The 23,235-nt window shown below is 39.9% G+C and overlaps 1 protein-coding gene across 3 annotated transcripts in view; it reads left to right on the top strand.

Annotated features, from left to right (window-relative positions):
- LOC117364589 (dynactin subunit 1-like) overlaps positions 1-23,235 on the top strand; it is a 250,634-nt gene that overhangs the window by 16,653 nt on the left and 210,746 nt on the right. For all 3 annotated transcript variants that reach the window (XM_033953955.1, XM_033953963.1, XM_033953946.1), the window contains exons 2-3: positions 13,441-13,689; positions 23,151-23,229. In XM_033953955.1, coding sequence (XP_033809846.1) covers positions 13,462-13,689; positions 23,151-23,229 — 307 coding nt within the window. In that variant the 5' untranslated portion in view covers positions 13,441-13,461. The remainder of the gene's footprint in view (positions 1-13,440; positions 13,690-23,150; positions 23,230-23,235) is intronic.

Below are 23,235 nucleotides of genomic sequence, written 5' to 3'. Positions count from 1 at the left end.
TCATCTTCATCAGACTTATTTTTCTTTTTTAAAGTGTTCTGTACTATTCATATGTGTGTTAAACTACTTCTAAATGTATAAATACTTGATATATCTTTAAAAAGGAAGAAAAAACTTTGTACTTAGCTTCAGCAGTAATTTAGCCCTGCTTGAGCATAACGATAATTTTCTTTGCATGTCGGGTAGGACCTGTCAGCTTGACATGTTTCGCCCAAAGGCTTTTTCAAGAACGAGTATCTTTGTCGGGATGCAGCAGAGCAAAATAGAAGAGGGGACTCGTTCTTGAAAAAGCCTTTGGGCAAAACATGTCGAGCTGACAGGTCCTACCCGACATGCACAGAAAATTATCATTATGCCTAAGCAGGGCTAAATTACTACTGAAGCTAAGTACAAAGGTTTTTTTTCTTCCTTTTTAAAGATATATGAAGTATTTATGCATTTGGAAGTAGTTTAAAACACATATGAATAGCACAGAACACTTTAAAAAGAAAAAAATAAGTCTGATGAATATGCCAATTGAGTGATCAAGCCTAAGAATTGTTTGGCTGGTGGGTGGCACACTCTGAAGACTTAAAAAAAAAACTTTTTTGAGTACATAAAGTATATTAAATATAATGTAGATGCTGTCTCTGTTCTAGTGATGTGAGATCGTGACAGCAAAACCATCTTTAGGCTAAAGGTTAGCACTGTTAATAAAGGCTGTCACAAAAACCATTTGTGTGTAGTATAATATACAAAAAAGAGCACTAAGGACTCCTTTTACAAAGGTGCGCTTGCGTTTTTAACGCAGGCACCGGATTAGCGCGCGCTAGCCAAAAATCTACCACCTGCTCAAAAGGAGGCGGTAGCGGCTTGCGCGTGGGGCAATTTAGCATGCGCTATTCCGTGCGTTAAGGCTCTAGCACGGCTTTGTAAAAGGAGCCCTAAGCTCCCATCTACAATGAACAAGAAGAGCACTTAACTTTGGCTGACGGTTATGCCGGTTACCCAGCCATTTCACTTGTGCAGTTTCATCAGGTGCCTTGTGCTTCCATCATATCTTTTCTAAAGTTGCTCCACGCAGTGGCCTTCACATTTATTTCATATTGCTTTTTAGAAAAAAATCAGAAGAGAAGAAAACAATTTTTGTTAAGACCTAAGTAGTGCAGTTAGGAGCGACTTTTATTCTGAGATATTCTTGTAAATATGTAGTAATTCATCTGGAGAAAAGATATGTATTCCCTGAGCCACAACAGTTATCTAAATCTGTTTCTGCCAAAGGACAAATAACAAGTACGGTACTCCATGAGAACTGATTTCAGGCGCTGTAAGGAAATTGCCTAAAACTACGTCAAGCTTCATCTTTATTTTCCTGAAACTATTTTCAGTTTATATATTAGGATCTGCCTTTTCTTTAGCTCCTTCTCCTCAGATAATGGACTAACAAATACAATGTAGGATTGATATTGTACTTGATTGTTAAATTTGAAAGACCATGGTTGTTCTAAAATTATTGATTTCTGTTTACATTGTATAATTTCTTTTGACTGTTTTGTCATTGTAAAATGCGAAATCATATAAGTAATTTTTTTTTTAATGTACAAAATCAAGTTTTGTATTTGTACCTAACTACCTAATAATAATAATAATAATAACAACAGTTTATATACCGCAATACCATGAAGTTCTATGTGCTTTACAAAAGATTAAAAAGGTACAGAATAGTTTGACTTAAGTGGGGAAAGAAGAAGTGAGTAAGAGGTCAGGAGGACTGTTATTGAGGGGAGAGAGAGGAACGGGTCAGTTGTCTAGGTATTTCAGGAACATGTATGTTTTTAGGTGCTTCCTGAATTCCTTGTAAGTAGTGGGCGAAAGCAATTGGTCTAGGTCTTTACCCCATGCGGCTGCTTGGTGTGAGAGAAGGTGTTCATGGTGTTTTTTTCAGTTTGCAACCTCTAACTGGAGGGGAAACGAAGATTGAATGTGTGCTTCTCTTGTGTCTGTTAGTGGAAAAGGAGAAAAGGTCCGTTATGTATTTGGGGGCTAGTCCATAAAGTACTAGTCTGATCGTGGCGGCGGATCCTTCCTCATCAGCTGAGCCAATTTCAGAGATTCCTGCTGGCTCAGCGGATGGAGATTCCCCTTGCCAAGATCAGCTGAGCCACGGACCTCTACACCCCTCTCCTCCGATATCCCCCCAGCATTTCTGGATCCCCCACATCATCTGACATCATGGAACACCCCCCCCCCATATCACCCGACACCCCCAACATCATGGAACACCCGCAAACACAAACATCACACAACACCCCCATATTGTAACCTGTGGTTACAAATAAATATATGTTATAGCTGGGCTGGGATAGAAAAGACCTGACAGGTTTTAAAAGATTTAACTTTCTATTATCCAGCCAAGGTAATGTTGTAATTGTCCTTGCATTCCCATAGAATGTCTATGCATGAAACTGATTGGCTGGAACAAACCAGGAAGTTGGCTGAGGAGTGACAGTTGGATAGCTTCAGAAGACAGAGAAACGGTTTTGATTGTACTCGGTATATGAAAGAGAGTATTTGAGATAGAAAAGTGAATAATGTGAGTGAAATCTTTAATAAAACATTGAGTGAATGTTATGAAAGCTTGTGAATTAAAAATAAAGGTGAGTTTTGACTTGTTTGAATAGGAGAAAGTGAATCTTCTGTGGGGTTGCAGTTAAAACCAAAAACTGAGCTAGAAGATTTAGGGCGCCTTTTACTAAGCCGCGTTAGGGCTTTAACGCACGCTACATTGCCCTGCGCGCTATATCTTAATGCCGGCATTGATCTGGCGTTAGTTCTAGAAATGTAGCATGCGGTAATTTCCTGCGTGCGCTTAAAAACGCTAGCGCACCTTAGTAAAAGGAGCCCTTAAAATTATAATGATAGAAAGTTATACCAGTTATTATTTTCTGCAAATTCTGATTGTTTCTATCAGGGAATAGAGTGGGAATGTGTAGAGGAAATGTGATGTGTGTGAAATTGTTGTATGTCTGAATATTTTCACATGAAGATTTAAGAACAGAAAATTGAAGAAACCCCAGCTCTCTACAACAGTCAGAATAGGGGGGGGGGGGGGAAATGTATAATAGATCAGTTAGAATTTTAGCTACTGAAATACATTTTTATTTCTTTTAATTATATTTAGTGGAACAGTATATAGGTATCCTGATCTGACAGGCAAACTAGAATCACTCACATTCAGGCAGTGAGGGTATTCTTTCCCTTTATTTTTATATGATTTAGAGAGGTATAGGGAGAAGAACAGAAGAAAATCAAAGGGGTACCTGAAAAAGAAGAAATAAAGATAAGTACAGCCATTCAAACAAAAGAAAACTACTTTAATATCAACTAAGGAACACTAACAGCCTGTTTTACAAAGCTGCGCTAGCAGCTGCTGTATGGCAACAGCCCCGAAGTCCTTTAAATGTCTATGGGCTTCGGGGCCGTTAGCACAGCGCAGTGCACTGCTAGTGTGGCTTTGTAAAACAGGCCCTAATACTCACCTGAAATTAAATTCCATGACATTGATGATATACTGATGACACTAAAGGACAATAAAAGAAAACTTAAAAATAATTATTAATGGATCTTTAAAAAATGTTTGCTAAATTTTGGAAAACATTGTTGTTACACTTACCTATATATGATATTGTAGAGTTACAGTGAGGAAGCTTATAGTAAACAGAGAGTGAAGATACAAATTAAAGTGTAAATACACTGGATCCAGTTAGGTAGGCATACAATAGTAATATGAAGAGCGCTTTATAACTTATTGTTAAATTTTAACTGTTTTAGAACTGATATTTATTGGTTAAGTGCAATAAATTTATAGATGCACTTCACAAAAAGTCTTCTTATTCATTTTAAGTTTTAATTATTTGTAACATTTCATCTGCTTTTCAAACCACATTTAGTCCTGGCCAGGTTCTCTTAAATAATTTATTAATTTAGGAGTGGCTAGTGGATATTTATCTGAACTCCTGCCTCCTCTGTCTGAGTGCTGAGCTGGCCACTCGTGTACCACGATTACAGATGTATAAAAAAAAGGAACTGCAGCACTTGGGCCAAAGTGGGCGGGGTTACAATACCATCCGCTGCAAAATTGGCAGGAGGGAAGCCCACTCCCTCCTGCCTACAGGGCCGCATGCAGAGAGTGATGGGCCTTCCCCTCCCAATGCATCTTGGGTTGCAGTGGGAGGGGCCTAAGGCCCTGATTGACTCAAAATGGCGATGCCAGGGTGTCAAGTGATGTGTGTAGGGGGGGGTTCCATGATGTCGAGTGTCAGGTGATGTTGGGGGGGGGGTTGTCCACAAATGTGAACCCCCATCAGCTGAGCTGGCAGGAATTCCCAAACTGGCTCAGCTGATGGGGATTCCTCTGCTGTGATCAGCTGGTGGCAAGCTCTCAATGTGCTGTTTCTCCCCCATCTCTGTGCAGTGGGAGGGGGTTGGTGACCACTGGAGGAGTAAGGGGGATCATGCCTTAATCCCTCCAGTGGTCATGTGGTCAGTTTGGGCAGCTTTGGGGCACTTAGACGCAACTAAAACAGGTCTAACTGCCATTATCAAAGTTCCCTCTAGGAAAGCATAGATTATCACTGCAGTACATCCAGGTTTAAGACCGCCAAATTCCCACCCATACCACACCTCCCAACAACTTAGAAGTGCTGCTGCATGTCAAGAAAGTTGGTTCTGATTATCAGCACTTGAATGTCCCCCGCTATTAGGATGTCTAAGTGCCGACTTAGGCAGTTTTTTGGACATTTTAAAATTTTGATTATGCCCCTCACAATATACACTTAACAGATTACAATTTGCCATAGTTACAGTATAAGGTTTTCATTTTTTTTAATACAAGTTTTTAATCCTAACACAACACATACTATGGATCTAATACCAATATACATGGAGGGGCATTTTCAAAACATATGTCTAAGTCCAATTTGGACGTATGGTGCCAGAAGTCCAAAAGTCAACAGTAAGAAAATGCCTATTTCCATACATCTAGAAATATATATATATATATATATATATTTTTTTTTTTTTTTAATCCTATCTGGACATCCAGGCCATGGGACACCCAGACTGCCAGGACGTCAATCTTTATACCACTTTTTCGACCAAAATTTCATCCAAGTTCCAAAAGCCCAGAATAAGACCATTTGGACCTGGGAGGAGCCAGTCCTGTAATGGACTGGCCATCCAGACATGGCAACAGAGCAGTGGGGCACTTTAGAGGGCACTGAGGTGTACTTTACATAAAGGATGTCAGATAAATATCTCAAAAAACAAAAACCCTACCAGATATAGCCAATAAACTATTATCAAAATATTCCTAAAATAGGCTAAATCCCCCTGTGCCTGAGCTAGAAGTCTGTAACTGTGCTAAATACAAGAGCAATAATGAAATTGAGGTCAAAGATATCAGTATGAGCCCACCATGAATCGTGGAAACCTTTTGGCTCAGGCTAAGTCTCATAGGTGACTAGCACCAGACATACGTCTAAATGAGAATAGCCTCATACATCATCAAATCTGTGACCATCTTCTATAAACAAAATCATTCATAACAAGTGAAAAAATACAGGCTTATGGTTCAGGAACAAGGGGAATATAAGGACATAACAAACAAATACCCCATCACAGACTAAACCAACATCATAAATATAAACAGTTATAAAAACTTAAGGAAAATATGTGGATGGTGGTTGATGAATTGCACAAGCTTAATTTTAAACCTCAAATTTAATAAATACTAAAACATTTAAATTCATAAATTAATATTTAACATCTAAAAGTTAATCTAAATAATTATGAGGATCCCTTAAAAGGATTATAATGTGCAAAATTATGCTAAATGTGCAAGACTGCCCAAACCCTGAGGAACAGATAACTACAAAACACTGAAAAATATATACTATGCTCATAAAAAATACAAAATTGTATACTCCTGAAATGTGCAAAATTGTGTACCCATGAAAAGTGCCAGTGCCAGCACCAATACAGAAATTTCTATCTAAAGTAGCAGCAAAATCTTTCTCATAGAAATAAAGTGCAATAACTCAAATACCAATTGAATTTCCAACATTCCAGTGCAAATATAAAAAGTATGTAAATGTCACTCGTATAACCCAACTCTAGTGACTAATAAAACATCATTACTATACCAATTTACTACACATATAACCAGGGGCTCAGACTATTACCAACCCCACACATTTACACATTTACACTCACGATACCACTCACACCAAAAACATATCATCATTCATCGTCATTCATCACCACTCGACAGAGCTCCGTTTCGTGTCTTCATCAGGAGCAGGATGCCAAATCATATAATCTAATGATCCGGTGGAAAAAACCGACAACCAAATATATCACAGTTAGACGGTCCAAAGTTTCAAATCCAAAATTCGAGAAAGTTACTTGGAGCTAGCGTGTACAAATCAAACCACGCTGCTAAAAAACATGGCGTCTACGAGGTTTAAGAACGCCTCGGAAAAACCAGCCGTGGACACGCCCTCAAGCTGCGTGGTGACGTAAAAGAACGGCACCCGAGGAAGGACAAACATGATAAACAAATTATGTATATCATCTTCTAACCATATATGCATTCTTTCTCATTCCACACAGCCGTTCTTTTACGTCGGTTGTCGGTTTTTTCCACCGGATCATTAGATTATATGATTTGGCATCCTGCTCCTGATGAAGACACGAAACGGAGCTCTGTCGAGTGGTGATGAATGACGATGAATGATGATATGTTTTTGGTGTGAGTGGTATCGTGAGTGTAAATGTGTGGGGTTGGTAATAGTCTGAGCCCCTGGTTATATGTGTAGTAAATTGGTATAGTAATGATGTTTTATTAGTCACTAGAGTTGGGTTATATGAGTGACATTTACATACTTTTTATATTTGCACTGGAATGTTGGAAATTCAATTGGTATTTGAGTTATTGCACTTTATTTCTATGAGAAAGATTTTGCTGCTACTTTAGATAGAAATTTCTGTATTGGTGCTGGCACTGGCACTTTTCATGGGTACACAATTTTGCACATTTCAGGAGTATACAATTTTGTATTTTTTATGAGCATAGTATATATTTTTCAGTGTATTGTAGTTATCTGTTCCTCAGGGTTTGGGCAGTTTTGCACATTTAGCATAATTTTGCACATTATAATCCTTTTAAGGGATCCTCATAATTATTTAGATTAACTTTTAGATGTTAAATATTAATTTATGAATTTAAATGTTTTAGTATTTATTAAATTTGAGGTTTAAAATTAAGCTTGTGCAATTCATCAACCACCATCCACATATTTTCCTTAAGTTTTTATAACTGTTTATATTTATGATGTTGGTTTAGTCTGTGATGGGGTATTTGTTTGTTATGTCCTTATATTCCCCTTGTTCCTGAACCATAAGCCTGTATTTTTTCACTTGTTATGAATGATTTTGTTTATAGAAGATGGTCACAGATTTGATGATGTATGAGGCTATTCTCATTTAGACGTATGTCTGGTGCTAGTCACCTATGAGACTTAGCCTGAGCCAAAAGGTTTCCACGATTCATGGTGAGCTCATACTGATATCTTTGACCTCAATTTCATTATTGCTCTTGTATTTAGCACAGTTACAGACTTCTAGCTCAGGCACAGGGGGATTTAGCCAATTTTAGGAATATTTAGATAAATATCTCACCAGAACTCCCATATAGGTTATGGTGAGCCCTCTCAAAACACCTCTAAAACCCACTATACCTTATTGCTGCAGGTGGCACCTTTATGGCAGTAGAGTAGGGTTGGGGGAGGCTCATATTTTCCACCATGAATGTAATGGTTAGAGTGGCATATAGGATTTACTACTCCTCTCTATGGCTCACTAGCCCACCCACCAAACTACTTAAGACACCTGTGTGCAGTTCTACTAGGCTTTCCTACACCAGGTGCTGATGTCCTTGAGACAGGTATGTGCATTTGTATTCTGATCTTTGTGGGTGTGAGGGGGGTCCGTGAGCACTGGGGGAGTGTGGAGGTGTCTTACCTTGATGCACACACTATCTTGGCATTCACTAAATATCAATAACCATACAACAATTCTTCAAACAATCATGCTGTTAATTTTTTATATCACTATGGGATTCTCAGGTCACCAACCTGTCCAAACAGGCACAGCTTGGCAGCACTCTTCACTGATTCAACCCAAAATTGTGATATCTTTTAGCTTTTATATTTTTGGGGGGTTTGTGTATACTTTTTTTTCAAACAAATACTGATTATTATTATTATTATTTCATTTCAATTCATCTTTCCTTAACTCATTGCTATTCATAATGCTAATAGTAACATAGTAAATGACGGCAGATAAAGACCTGAACGGTCCATCCAGTCTGCCCATAAGCCATACCCATTAAAAAATACATGATTAGATTAACTTGACTCTTCTTTGATGTTTCTGGGCCACTAGTATTTAACTTAGTTTAATGCTGCGGTTGCACTAGTCCCCACCAACGCGGTTCAAATCTTCCTCAGGATAGGGGTTTGTGCCGCAACAATTGCATAAGTGTATTCACTTCCCTAGCATAGCGACCAGTTTCCATTACGCTAAAAAAGCTAAAAGATATCACAATTTCGGGTTGAATCAGTGAAGAGTGGTGCCACACTATGCCTGTTTGGACAGGTTGTCATTCTGAGAATCCCCATAGTGATATGAAAAATTTATCAGCATGATTGTTTGAAGAATTGTTGTATGGTTACCTTGATACATGCAGTGGTCATCCGGTCAGTTTGGGCATCTTTGTGGCACTTAGACCCTTCTAAAATAGATCTAGTTCCAAACATATAAGTTCTGAGCAGGATATCTTGCAAAATGTTTGATTTACTGCAAGACTTCTATGTCTAACCCGCCCTTGAGACTGCCCAAAGCCCACCCATAACATGCCTCCACCATGCCCATCTCGTGCTCTGAATGGAGAGAGGCTGGAACACCTTGCTAGACATACAGAAAGATGGTTTTGATTATCGGCACTTGGACATCCTGGTGATTAGGATGTCCAAGTGCTGATTTAGGATGCTTTTGGATTAGGGCCCCTATATAGTATACAGTTTGCAGGTTACATAGTTACAGTGCAAGGTTTTTCAATTCAAGTTTTATCCTAACTTGACACATACCGATACTAGGGACTCTCTTGAAAATCTGACCTCTCCCCGCCCACCATCCCCACAATCTCCCATGAAAACCTGAAGCCTTCCCCCTACCATATAGAAACCCCCCTGGCAGGGAAGTGATCTTGACACATGGCAGCCTGCCCTAGACTCAGCCAAGGACTTCTTCTAATTATCAGTCCCTAGGCTTAATAGGGTTCCCTGGTCTGCAGTGGGGTGGAAGTAACTTTCACTGACTTCTGGGTGGGAGCAATTTTCACTCCCACCTTGTGCCCTCCTGTGAAACAAAATGTAAACCGCTTTAATGTAACTACACAGAAAAAGTGGTATATCAAGTCCCATCCCCTTTACCATACTACCATTGGGTGGTCAGGCTGTTTTGGGTGTGCAGTGTTTGGTGTAAAATCAATACATAGATGTGGTATTTCCAAATGACCCATTTGTTTGGAGTCTGCTTTTCTAAAATGGATGTTCCCACTGGATGTTCCAACACTGGCCTAAATATAAACACTGGCCTAAGTATAAACATCCCAACTTGGACATCTTGAGGTAGGCTTGTGAAGCAGCATTTGAAAAAGTATGCACATGTACATTACAGTGCCTTGTAAAAGTCTTCAAATGTTTGACAATTTTTGCATTCTGATGTCTAAAAAATATACTTCAAAAGGCATTAAAATAAGCGTGTTTTATTTATTTTCACTAAATAATCATCCAATGAGGCTAAAATACAAGAGAAAATATCCAACTGGATCTACAGGAGTAATACTTAAGGATCTCAAGCGCTCACAGCTAAAGGCCCGTAGTATATCACAAGCCAATAACCAAAAAGTGAGCTATCATTGGTCCTGTAAATTCTCCTATATTCTCATGTTCTCCTATTTCAAAACTTATTTGCTTATTTGCAGATTTACAGATATAAGTACTTTCTTATTCAGGCATTATGAATTATGAAGTACTTAGCTTCGTGACATGACGACGACGGAAGATCTCCGTTTCGCTCACAATAGGGAGCTTCGTCAGGAATAGCATTCAACAGGCTTTAGCACAATTCCTCTTCACTGGGCAAGCCTGCATAATCCTTCTCCAAACCACAGGAGCGAGTTTCATTGGCAGACAGAATGTCCTCAGAAACTTCCCAATCTGGGGTTCCTACCCCTTCCTGTTGAAGAACTGGAAATTGCTGTAGTAGGCTGGCATTCTCAGCTGGCCAAGAGCTCTCTACAGCAATTTCCAGTTCTTCAACAGGAAGGGGTAGGAACCCCAGATTGGGAAGTTTCTGAGGACATTCTGTCTGCCAATGAAACTCGCTCCTGTGGTTTGGAGAAGGATTATGCAGGCTTGCCCAGTGAAGAGGAATTGTGCTAAAGCCTGTTGAATGCTATTCCTGACGAAGCTCCCTATTGTGAGCGAAACGGAGATCTTCCGTCGTCGTCATGTCACGAAGCTAAGTACTTCATAATTCATAATGCCTGAATAAGAAAGTACTTATATCTGTAAATCTGCAAATAAGCAAATAAGTTTTGAAATAGGAGAACATGAGAATATAGGAGAATTTACAGGACCAATGATAGCTCACTTTTTGGTTATTGGCTTGTGATATACTACGGGCCTTTAGCTGTGAGCGCTTGAGATCCTTAAGTATTACTCCTGTAGATCCAGTTGGATATTTTCTCTTGTATTTTAGCCTCATTGGATGATTATTTAGTGTGTTTCACAGAAAACTTGAAGGTTATTGAGATTATTTATTTTCACAACATACTCAGAACTTTCAATGTGAAAGAATGATTATAGAAATAATTAAAAAATAATTGAGGCCTCTTTTATAAAATTGCAGTAGAGTTTTTATTACCACAGGCTAGTGAGGGAAATGTTCCAATGCTCATAGGAATAGAATGAGCATCGGAGCATTTACCTCACTGGACCGTGGTAAAAATCTCATACCCTTTGTCACAGCAAACCAGAATTATCTCCATTTCCAAAAATGGCCTTCACAAGATCCATAATCAGCTAAACAGAGCCAATTTGTGTACATTCATAGTAGCTGCACTGATATGAAAACTGGATAAAGAATGAAATTTCTGTTGCTTGAAGTGAATGTGAAGCAAAGATTTAAGCATATCAAAAATGGAGTTACCTAAAGAACTCCAAGACAAAACTCATTCAGAAGCGTGGATGGGGGGGGGGGGGGGTGTTAGGGACAACTATAAGCACATTTCACTGTGTTTGGATATCCCTTGAGGCACAAAGTGTAAATAGTTTGACACCAAGACATTACTTCAGTCATTCCTCCAAATTTAGTAGTAGTAAAATTAAATAAACTGCTGCAGAAGGCTATTGTGAGGTCTAGGATTACTTTTTAAAAAAGCTACAAAGGCTTCTGACTGAGAAGTATCATGATTACTTCACATATGTGGCTAGTATGGGGAGATGACAGGGAGGAAGTTGTTGCTGAAGAAATGTCACATAGAATTGACAAAGAAACACTTAGGGGGTGTTGGATATATGTGGGAAAAGATATTTTAATCTGATGAGACCCAATTGCAACTTTTTGGTCTCAATGTTAAAATCAATATTTGTGATGTAAAATGTCATATTGTTAACATTATCCTTCCTACAGTATTGTAAAGAATGGTAGTGGTAGCATTATATTGCAGTGATTTGCAACATTGTGGCTTGGGAGGCTTGTGAAGATCAAGCAAAACGTGGATGGTGCAAAATACAGGCAGATCCTGGAAGAAACTTGTTCTAGTCTGCTGTACACTTGGGAATGGGAGGAAGATTCATCTTTTGACATGATAATGATCCTAAACCCAAGGCAAAAGTAACAATGTAGTGGCTCATCAAGAAGAAAGTGAAATCCTTGAATGGTCCCGACAAAGCCTAGACTTGAATCCAATAGCAAATCTGTAGCAAGACTTGAAGACTACAAAACATCAGACAACTTGAAAGTCCTTCAGCTAATCTTCTAAAAAGAATGGGCCAAAACTGCATTCTCTCACTGTGCAAGGCTGATAGGCACTTATCCTAAACAATTTGTGGTGGTTTTGGCTGCTAAATATTGAGCTTACACCAAGAATTGAGTTAATGAGTCTGAAGACTTGTTCAGGCCTTTTTAGTTTCTTATAATTGCTTTTTGAATAGTTCTATAAATTTTTTAATGTTGAAAGTATATCATGTATATCAATGAAACACACCCCTAAACTTTAATGTACGAGGATGTTAAGACTGTACATCTGCCATTCTCAAATCTGACTTGAGAAGTGCATCTCAGGGGTTATGTTGGTAGGGTTTTCAGTTGCCAATATAAGGTCTACCTCCCTAGAAATTTGAAAGGCTGTGGCATGATGTTCAGTCCACTTAATCACTAGTTGTCTAGACACAGAGAATGCTAGGTTTGAACTGTCCATCTTCCCTCTCTTGAGAGACCATTCTTATGATTTTGTGTTTTCTTGTTGCTGAAAACCAAAAATAGCATCAAAAATAATTAAATGAGATTTTTCCTTTAAAAAAAAATGGTTAAATGCATGGCAGATTTTTGTGTTTGTCTTCCATCTTTATTTGAAGGCAGTACTTGGCTCAGGAGAATCATATATATGATTTGTCTGCTTATTAATAGAAAGAACAAAACCGTGTATCGAAAATAAGAGTTTTGTTTGAATGAGGCAAATAATTCACTTGTTTCCCCATTGGGAATTCTCTTACTTTACTACTCCAAGGAAGTTGACTAGGCAGAAAACTGAAGATTTATGGGATTAGAAGGGTGCAGAAAACCCCACCCATGCCTGAAAAAAAATTATTCCCATAATTTCTGGGCCCTATTTCAAGTCAGTGCATGGGGCAGATTCATCTGTTGTCATTAGAGAATATTTATTACAGGTAAGCAATATCACTTAAATATGCATTAGCCATTTAACTTTGTTAAATTATGGGGCTTCAAACCAGGAAGAAAAAAAACACAGGCTGTTAATCCTCATCTGCTTTTTTTTTTTTTTCCATACCTTTGAAATATATGAATGGAGCTTTCTGTGGTCACCAAGGTGGGCAGTTATTGCAGACCTGCATTCTGATGCAGTGTTACTATGAAGACAGGCTTTTATTGCATCATAAATCACATGATGAATGATTTTCTGTTGCTTCACTAGGGGACTGTTCCTTCCCTACAACTTTATAACGCAGATTCTTTCCCTCCACAAGCGATTGTGAACATTTTGTACTTTGTACTGTAAAAAACCACCCTGTTTTCCCTGGCTATCCATAGGCACCAACCACTGGGACCAGGATGAGTGTGGAAGCGACGGGCAAGCCCTTGAAAGTGGGCTCGCGAGTAGAAGTCATTGGAAAAGGACATCGTGGTACTGTGGCTTATGTCGGTGCAACTTCATTTGCATCAGGAAAGTGGGTCGGAGTTATTCTGGATGAGGCTAAGGGCAAGAATGATGGGACGGTGCAGGGCAAGAGGTACTTCACCTGTGAGGAGAACCATGGAATCTTTGTGCGGCAGTCACAGGTACTTATTTTTCTCTGTCATCTGCTTAATGTCGGCATGGAAGGATACGCGGTGGAGCATTACTGGAGAATCTAGATAGGCAGTTAGCAGCAAAGGCATATGCCCATTACAATTTTTATTTGACATAGTAGTGGCAATCGGAAAGAGTGCTCTACTATTGTGCTCTAGCAATAACATGATTCCAGGTGGACATGTCAGGTGATCACATGAGTGTGAACACAAAAATCTTTTCATGAAGTTCTGGAATTTTTAGTCCTTAAATTCCCATTCAAAAGTATATGGGGGTTTGTAATTTTATTGTTTCAATAGGAAAAAACAAACCAACCAGAACTACATATCCCAGAGTGCTTTAGGATGGAAGTTATTTCTCTTTCCCCCTTTCCTCTCTAAAAAAAAAAGAATAAAAAGGATCATGTAAAAATGTTCAAGTGTTGATCCAGTCATTTGGTCACCCTGTGGATGGGCACTTTGGAGTAGCATGCACACTGTTGACTTTTATTTCATACATGTTAAATCGTGCCTATTAAAGTTTGCTGCTTGAACTATAGCTAGTTTATATTACAGATCATGATAATATGTATTGTTTGTCTTTCTTACCTCCTCCAAGGTGTGAAAATCACAAGCACATTGGAATTCATGGCTAAGCTATATTCCTAATGACAACAGCAAGGGGATCTACTAAAACCAAAATTGGGCGCAGTCAATGTTTTTGTTTAAACCCAAATACACCTACTGATTACGATGTGTCCTAAAACCAAAATGAATCACACTGTGGAAGTAAAGGTGGTTGTGTTGAACTCTTGAATATTTGTCAATATTAATAGGGCTGGGGGGTAAATGGCTTCAAGGGCTCACAGGTGCCTAACGTAAAATGTTTCTGGCCAGGTCACCCTCACGTGAGCTATCATTAGCCAATGCACCTCCCCTGTACCAATGTGGCTCTATCTGTGCTCTTTATCTTTGTTTTAATTTTTACTTTTGTATTTCAAAGATTTCCCGATTAGCCAATATTCTTAGCAATAAGACTATTACTTAGCTTTAGCCAGGAGCTGGTGGGTAGCCGTTGGGAGCTAAGTTTCTCCTGAGCTAAATTTCCCAGTCATGGTATTTAAATATATTCCATATATTCAGCAGTGCTATCTGGATAGTGAGTGGCTCTGAATAAAAGTGAACACTAGCGACTGCTGCTGGCTTTATGGATAGTGGCAGCATTCAGCTTCTATAAGGGCAGTTCTATAACTGGGTGCTCACATTCATGTGCATACTGGCACTTTCAAGGGTAAATGGGCACTTACATGAATATGCGGCAGCAAAGCTAGTGAGCGCTAATCTGTAAGGATACGCTAAAGTGACAATGCATAAATGCAAAGAGGCGTTCACATGAGAGGGTCATAGATGATGTTGCCCATAACATGCACAACTTACTGAAGAATACTGTAAGTTACACATGCCCCCTTGCCACATTTTCCTAACCGCAGTCATGCCAGGTCTGTGGCTAGTGTAAATGCGGGTACATAATAGAATAGGCTCTCATTTACCGTCTCGTCCCGGCGAGTTCTTTTCCTGTCCCTGCCCCATTCCTGCAAGCTCTGTCCTCATCTACACAAGCCTCAAACAGCTTACAGGAATGGGACAGACACAGGGACATCTACAAAACTCGTGGGGACGGGGTGGGGAAATTGAATTCCTGCGGGGACGGGGACAAATTTGTCCCCGTGTCATTCTCTACTTAAAAGGTCACCAAGTTATAGTATTGCCCCCCCCTCTCTCCCCACATATAACTGCATGGTTTAAGATATGAAAGCCTTATTGTTGGCCTAAATCAGTGTATCGCAAACTGTGCTGCAGCGAGATTCCGAGTATGCTGTGAGATGCCGGTGAGGAAAGGTACCGGCGCTGGCTAACTGCTTACAGGACATGCCTCTCGCGGTGAGAGGCACATCCTGTAGATAGGCAGTCAGCACCGGCGCCTCTCCTCCTCCAGCACACCCCCACCAGCGTAGTGATAGCAGGCTGTACGCATGCGCAGACATCAACATGATGATGTCACACATGCATGCGACATCATCATGTCAACATCCGTGCATTTCCGGATGCCCTCCAGCCGCAGCACTGAGTTTAGTGGGCCACGGCTTCAGAAAGTTTGCGGAACACTGGTCTATATTAATCTGCATATCTATACAATCAAGACCTGATTCTATAAAAGGTGCCTAGTGGCACCTAATATGTAGGTGCTTTTTTGCACAGTTGTCAATCAACTGTTAGGCGTCCATTATAGAATCATGCCTAGCAGCGCCTAAGCATGCTTAGGTGTCACTAGACATCCTTGTGGTAGGCGCCGGTATACTAGGCCAGGATTTTCCTGGCCTAATTTACCGGTGCCTAACTACCACGCCTAGTGAATCCGAAGTCAACCATGCTTATTCTCCGCCCCCCTAACCACGCCTACTTTTCAGGTAGGGATTGCTAGGCATCACACGGGCTCCTTTCATTAAGCCGCAATAGAGGTTTCTACTGCGGTCTGGTGAGGCAACTGCTCTGGCGCTCATAGGAATTCTATGAGCGTCTGAGCAGTTACCTCTCCGGGCAGCGGTAGAAGCCTCTACCACGGCTTAGTAAAACCTAGGGTAAATAAATAATTAAAATAATGGGTTTTTTAAAATCGGTTTTTAATGGCATGGTCAATTACCATGCCATTTAAACCAATTAAAATCAGGTCCTCAGTGGCCGAACATCACCAACTAGTTATAGAATTAGGCGGAATATCTGTCTGAGTTTTCAGCGGCCCTGTCCAGATAGAGCACTTATTCATGTGTTGGGTAACTCTATAACAGTGAACATGTATTTAGGTGCCCATTCTATAAAGTAATGCCATAAGTGGGTTTGCCTCAGAGTAGGAGGATTGATGCCAATTTACACTGGCATTCTATAGTGGAATCTTGGCACCCAGATGCTGTTATAGAATGAACACTCAACTCATGGCATCTAGACATCTAAATTGTGGTACCCAGCTATAGAATTGCCCCTTGGTATTTTTCAATACCAGGTCATAAATGTTCTTAGAATAAAAACTTTCGATATTGCTACACTTCCTTTCTTTAAGGATAGGATTTTAGTCCCATAAACTTGAGTTTTAAAATAGGATTTGTATTGTATTGTATTTATCGTATTTGATATACCGCTTGTACATGAGTACTAAGCAGTTTACAAAACTAAATACATTAGGCACTTTGAACTTCACTCTCTGTCCCGAACGAGCTCACAATCTAAACTAAAGCGCCTAAGAGAAAAAGAGCATCATTCACATATTCAAACATAAAAAGGAAGAATGAGCCCCAGAGAGATGCAGAGAACCAGGGAAAGTGAAGCAGAGTGGTTGCATTGTAGAGAAAAAGATAGAATTGTAAATCTAACAAGATAAATATAAATTACTATATCGGGCAGAAGAAAAGAAATAGAAAAAAAAAATAACATAAGACTAACCCAACAAAATAAGGTATGAATAGTCGGAGGGAGAAATTGCAGTTAGTGGAAGATGCTCGTTTGCAGATTATGGAGAGTATCGCATAGAGTTCCATAATGTTGTATTTGCTATTGGTTAGCCTAGTATGGGCTCTGTTTATAACCACCTATGTACTGCTTTCATTTTAACCAATTGTTTCCATAATTGTCATTATAGCTCAAGATGCTTAGAAGTATTTATACCATTTCTAAGACCTTTAGCCTTGATAAAGAGTAATGAACCAATTTTAAAGATATTAAACTTTTTCTGAATATTGGAAAATTATGAAAGTACTTACTTTCATAAACACATTCCATTGATAGATTCCCATTCAAAAACTAATTTGCTATCCTTGCTATATACATGGAAGGAAATGCAAGTGATCAGACAAGGAAAAACTAGTCTAATCATGCATTCTTCTGTTTACTCCCCTCTCCAATTATATAGCTCATCCACAAGTTTCCAGACCTCAGACACATGCAAAATGTTCAATAAAGCTTTCTGTATTATGAGTCCTTAATGCTTGGCTTTTTTCTTGTTATTTTTTTTTCCTTTGGTTTCGGCTTCCCATGGGGTCTTCGGGCTTCAGCAATACTAAATAAAGCAGCAATGTTCTTCAGACTAGAATGGAAGTCTATAGAGGACCATTGCTATTGCTGGCTTATGGCACCCTGGCACACGTACTACAGACAAAGATTGAAGGAAACAGGACAGGCAGCAAACCAAGCCCCTATAGAGATGATGAGCCTTCCAGATCCAAATGAACTCTATATTGGGAATTAGGAAAATACATATTAGTGGGCCACCTACCATGTATCTCCATTTACTACTTTGTCTCATACACACCCACCCACCACTCCCCTCTCCAACGAGTCGCATTCAGTTTCCCTGCATCTTCCACCTACTATCTCCTATCCCAGATCTTCATTCATGGTCTTTACTTCATGCCACCTTTCCAGAATTAGCAGGCAAAAAGGGCAGATGTGGTGGCAATAATAATTTGTTAGTGAGCACAGGGACTAGGCAATCACACACTTTGAATGGAGCAGTTTAATAGTTAGAGCTGGAGAGCTGCCAAGTTGCCTTAATTTCAGGAGGGAGATTTCAGGCTAGCCATAGATTTCTGACAACCCTATTCAGGTGCATTATGGGATCTGCAGTGCTGATTTTAATGGGTAGAATCAGACACTAGAGAAGATACACTGTTCCAGGATATAACTTCAAAAATAGGATTGCCCCCCCAAAAAAAAAAAAAAAAAATTTCCTCCTGGAACTGGGTAACTTTGCAGCTCTAGAGCAGTGGATTGAAAATAGGGAGTTGGACAAGTCGTTTTCACCCTCCATTTTCTTTGTCATAAATCATAGATTCCAAAGATGGACTGCCCTAAAAAGTGAAATTTATGGATGATGTGTTTGAGGTATAAATGTACAAAGTTTTATTTGTGAAAAAGATTCACAAATGGAGGAAGCAAAATAAATATATATAAAATATTATTGGGACAGTTTTCAGAGGAATTTGCCCCTGTAACTTATTGTATCCTATTGTATTTTAGGACTGTATATTTGGTCCATATGCAAGGGTTCTTTAAAAAGTTTCGCACTTTGATATTTTCATGGGCTCAACCAAAAATATTCTTTTCTGATGGCATTAAGAAGTTAGTAGAATGCTGGGAAAAATGTATCGCAAAGCACGGTGATTATGTGGAAAAGTGATGTAATTTGCTTTTGAGATATTTAATAAATAGTGTTAAAAAAAATAAAACGTGTGAAAACCTTTTGAAGAGCCATCATATATTTGTATTATAACAGGGGTTCACAATCTAGTGCTCAGGATACACCTAGCCGGTCAGATTTTCAGGCTATCTGCAATGCATGAGATAAATGTGTATTCACTACCTTCATGGTAGGCAAATCTATCTCATGCTTATTCATGGTGGATATCCTGAAGACCTGACTGGCTGGATGTATTCCAAGGACTGGGTTGAGAACCCTATATTATGAAGATATGTTTGTTTTAGTATACATTGTAACTTAGGTCCCTGTTCTCAACTCCACACTGCACTTGACTAAAAAGATATGTTTTTATGTACTTTATATTTTTATTGTAAACCGCCTAGATTTCCTTTGAGATAGGTGGTATATCAAATTTAATAAACTTCTTGGAGTTCCCAGTTCAATGTTTGTCTACATATTTGTAATTTGTGGTCCCTTTTTCTGTGTTTGGTGAGGGTGTGTCAGTGTGATAAACTGGCAGGTAGGGAGATTGGAGGGGTGGCAAGGAGAAGAGGGGATCAGGGGGCTTCCTCATTTGTTTTTTGACCTGGGACCCAGCATGTCTGGCATAGTAAGGGGGGATGGTTCACCCCGGGAGCCGTCTTGGTGGGGGCACCACCACCCATTTTTCCCGTTCCTTCCCGCTCCTCCCCTTCCCCCCCCCCCCGCGTACCTCTAGCTCTTCGCTAGCATGAGTAGTAACTTTAACCTGCTGCTCGCGCTAGCGTCGGCTCTCCCTCTGACATCACTTACGGATCCTGCACCTAGAAAGTGACATCGGAGGGAGAGCCAAAGTGCTCGCGCCGGGAAAGTTAAAGAGGTACGGGGGAAGGGGCGTGCTCACGGCACAGGAGGTGGGGGGAGGGGCACCACAGACCCGGGCGCCTCTCACCCTCACTACGTCACTGTCTGTAGGCACATACACACATGCACAAGCGTGCATGCTTACTCTTCAAGCAGACACGGCTACTTTTCAGAAGACAAAGGCACCCTCTCTTCTAGTGCTGTACTGCTGTGCGCATGCTCATTTCCCTCCATCAGCTCTGCCCACCGTCATACAAATTCTTACATTTGCTGTCAGCTCTTTCTCTCTAGAAGCAGACTTCTTCCTCAATAAGTGTTGTACAACAGTATAGAAGCATCAATGTACAAGCTTATCAGGGATTTTCAGATATCCACCCGAGTAACATACCTCATGGAGGTAGGAATCCTCATTACTCCCAGCCTGGTACTTTCAATTTTTTAATATAAATACTTTTTTCTAATACTGTAAATACTTTTCTAATAAATGCTTTATTTTAGAAAGCCAGCGGCTGCATAAATTAAGTAGTAATTATGAGTTAAGATTCCCCCGTTCTTGAGAAAGTATTGCGAAACGCGTCGGCAAGGGGACATAACTGCTTAGAAGCTAAGTTTAAAAACTTCATATATTATATTTATAAAACAGTTTAAAAAGCATTTTTGACAAGAAGTATTTATTAGAAAAAAGTATTTATATTAAAAAATTGAAAATGCCAGGCTGGGAGTAATGAGGATTCCTACCATCATGAGGTATGTTACTCGGGTGGATATCTGAAAATCCCTGATAAGCTTGTGCATTGATGCTTCTATACTGCTGTACAACACTTATTGAGGAAGAAGTCTGCTTCTAAATTGATTAACAGAAGAAATAAGGGTGTACTGATAAGATAGCTCTTTCTCTCAGCATTCAAGAAAACCCTTCTCGCTTTCTCCCTCTTTCTTACCTTTTTGCCCCTTCTCACCTCCCTCCCCAGACACTTATTGGTTCTACTGACTCTCTCCAAGGCCCTATGCAGAGCTCCAGCTCCCACTTGCAGCTCACTCTTTTCTTCCTGGAACTAGGTGACTCATGGGAGTGGATTGCATACTATAGCTAGAGCGCTTTTGCACATAGTGCAGGTTCACGTAACTTGCTAATTGCAACCAGGTTTAAACACGCTAGTCCAGTTTTCAGTGCGGCAAATGCTGAGGACATGCTTGGTACGCCCAGAAAAATTGTTGTGTAGCCTTCGGTCTTAGTGTTTGTTAATTTTTGTTGAGAAGATATTCTAAGTGCAAAAGCAACATACTTTTGTAAAAAAAAAAAAAAAAACACCCTCTTTTGAATATAGTTACAGTAGGTAATCAGCCCCAGTACATTTTTAGAGGCCAATTTAGGAGTATATCTGTGAAAGTTAGGGACCCGATAATCAAAATGATTTAAATGGCTAGGAGAGGCTACTGCTAAGGATCAAATTTCCATTTAAAGAAAAATTCCCTTGTATGGAAATATGACCCCTAGTGGTAGTTGCTCAAGACTACCTTTGGGGTGCCATTTTGAAAGTGGTCCAGCACAAGGAAGGAGTGACTGGGCATTGCTTCTGCCAAAGACCCCTGGATGCCCCCCTGCATCCTAGGATGACCTCTGGATGCCCCCAGACACCCACCACCACCACCGATGATTGATTTATAAAGAGGGCACCTGTGGTGGGGGAAGGCCTTTTATTTGAGGGGATGCAGCTTAAGTAGGGGCGGGGCAGAATATCCGCAGGCCTGGGAGTATCGGGCCGCAGCTTTACAGCCTGATGCTTCTGGACAGTTGAATAATTCCAACTAAAAGCGGGGATTATTTTACTGTGATTCTGAGTCCCTAACACAACTTGCAAGTCATGTTCAGTCATTTGTATAGTAATGATATACATAATATGCATTTGCATATTTTGTGTCTCCTGACTACCTAACCCACAGCAAATTAATTATTGCTGCAGTATTTTAAGTCAGACAACCTTGGTGCCAATTAACGTAGCTTAAGGGCCTAATACTGCTTGAGGAATTTTCTCCTTAACCGACTTTATTTTGACCAGATCCTTAGACTCGGAAATTCAATGCCATAGACAAGTCAAAATGCTAATTGCCGCTGGATGAATATCAGATCCTAGGTTCACAAATCATTTGAATATTAGGCCCATAACTCTTATGATATAATAGTGGCCTTCTGACATTGGTTGGGGCAGATAGAATTACTCAGATTTGCTCTGTGGTTGCAGAATAGAAGTCATTAATGTAATGTAATGTAATATAATTAACATGTGATAACATCTCTATCGCTATAAGAAATCTTTTTTTTCAGCAGTAACCTCTAGACCAGGGATAGGGAACTCCGGTCCTCGAGAGCCGTATTCCAGTTGGGTTTTCAGGATTTCCCCAATGAATATGCATTGAAAGCAGTGCATGCAAATAGATCTCATGCATATTCATTGGGAAAACCCGACTGGAATACAACTCTCGAGGACTGGAGTTCCCTACCCCTTCTCTAGACTCATAGCTCAACCTCCAAGCTCAGATGAAGAGGATATATATCAAGGGTCTCAAACTCGCAGCCCATGGACTGCATGCGGCCTGCCAGGTACTATTTTGAGGCCCTCGGTATTATAAAGAATGATTCTTTATGGAAAACATGTGCCTTAAGTGTCCAGTGGTTGCGTCCGCAACCGCCTTCAGCTTTCACCTCCAACACAAGATTACGTACATACGCACAAGCTGCACTACCTCCAATGGTTACCTTACATTCTGTAATGTTGCCCACCTCACTGCTGTAACCCCATGCAAGCACTTTCCTGCATCTGTACACGATTGTGAGGTGGAGTGGAGAGGACAATCACATACAGATGCAGGAAAGTGCTTGCATGGGGTTACAGCAGTGAGGTGGGCAACATTACAGAATGTAAGGTAACCACTGGAGGCAGTGCAGCTTGTGCATGTGTACGTAATTTCCAAGTACCTACAAATCCAAAATATGGCCCTGCAAGAGGTTTGAGTTTGAGACCATTGATGTATATGAATGCCAGTTTTCAACTAACATTTTTACATAGGTAAACTGATGATTGCTGAAATCGTTTTAGATTGTTAAATTTCAATAAAATTAAAGTTAAAAATATTTTCTAAAAGGAGGAAAGGGAAAATACATGGGAAATTTTATTCCGAAAGCCTCCCTACTTACTTTTCATGGGCACACTGGCAACTGCTTCAAAGTAGTGCAAAAATATGTGGATAGATGTAACCACACAGAGTTTTTCTTTGAAAACCTCATTGCCTCAATAGAAGCCCTGTGATTAGTTTCAAAATTGCCCAATTAAAGTTGTTACAATGCAAGACTAATCAGTGCTGTTAATATGATTCTATTTAGATACAGTCTGTTGAAAATGGAGCGGACACCACATCTCCAGAAACTCCTGAAGCTTCTGTATCCAAGATACTCAAAAAAGGTATGG

The sequence above is a fragment of the Geotrypetes seraphini genome, chromosome 1, assembly GCF_902459505.1.
Source record: "Geotrypetes seraphini chromosome 1, aGeoSer1.1, whole genome shotgun sequence".
Classification (NCBI taxonomy): Eukaryota; Metazoa; Chordata; class Amphibia; order Gymnophiona; family Dermophiidae; genus Geotrypetes; species Geotrypetes seraphini.
The sequence above is the reverse complement of the archived record's forward strand: the minus strand, read 5'-3'. Positions and strand labels throughout refer to the sequence as shown.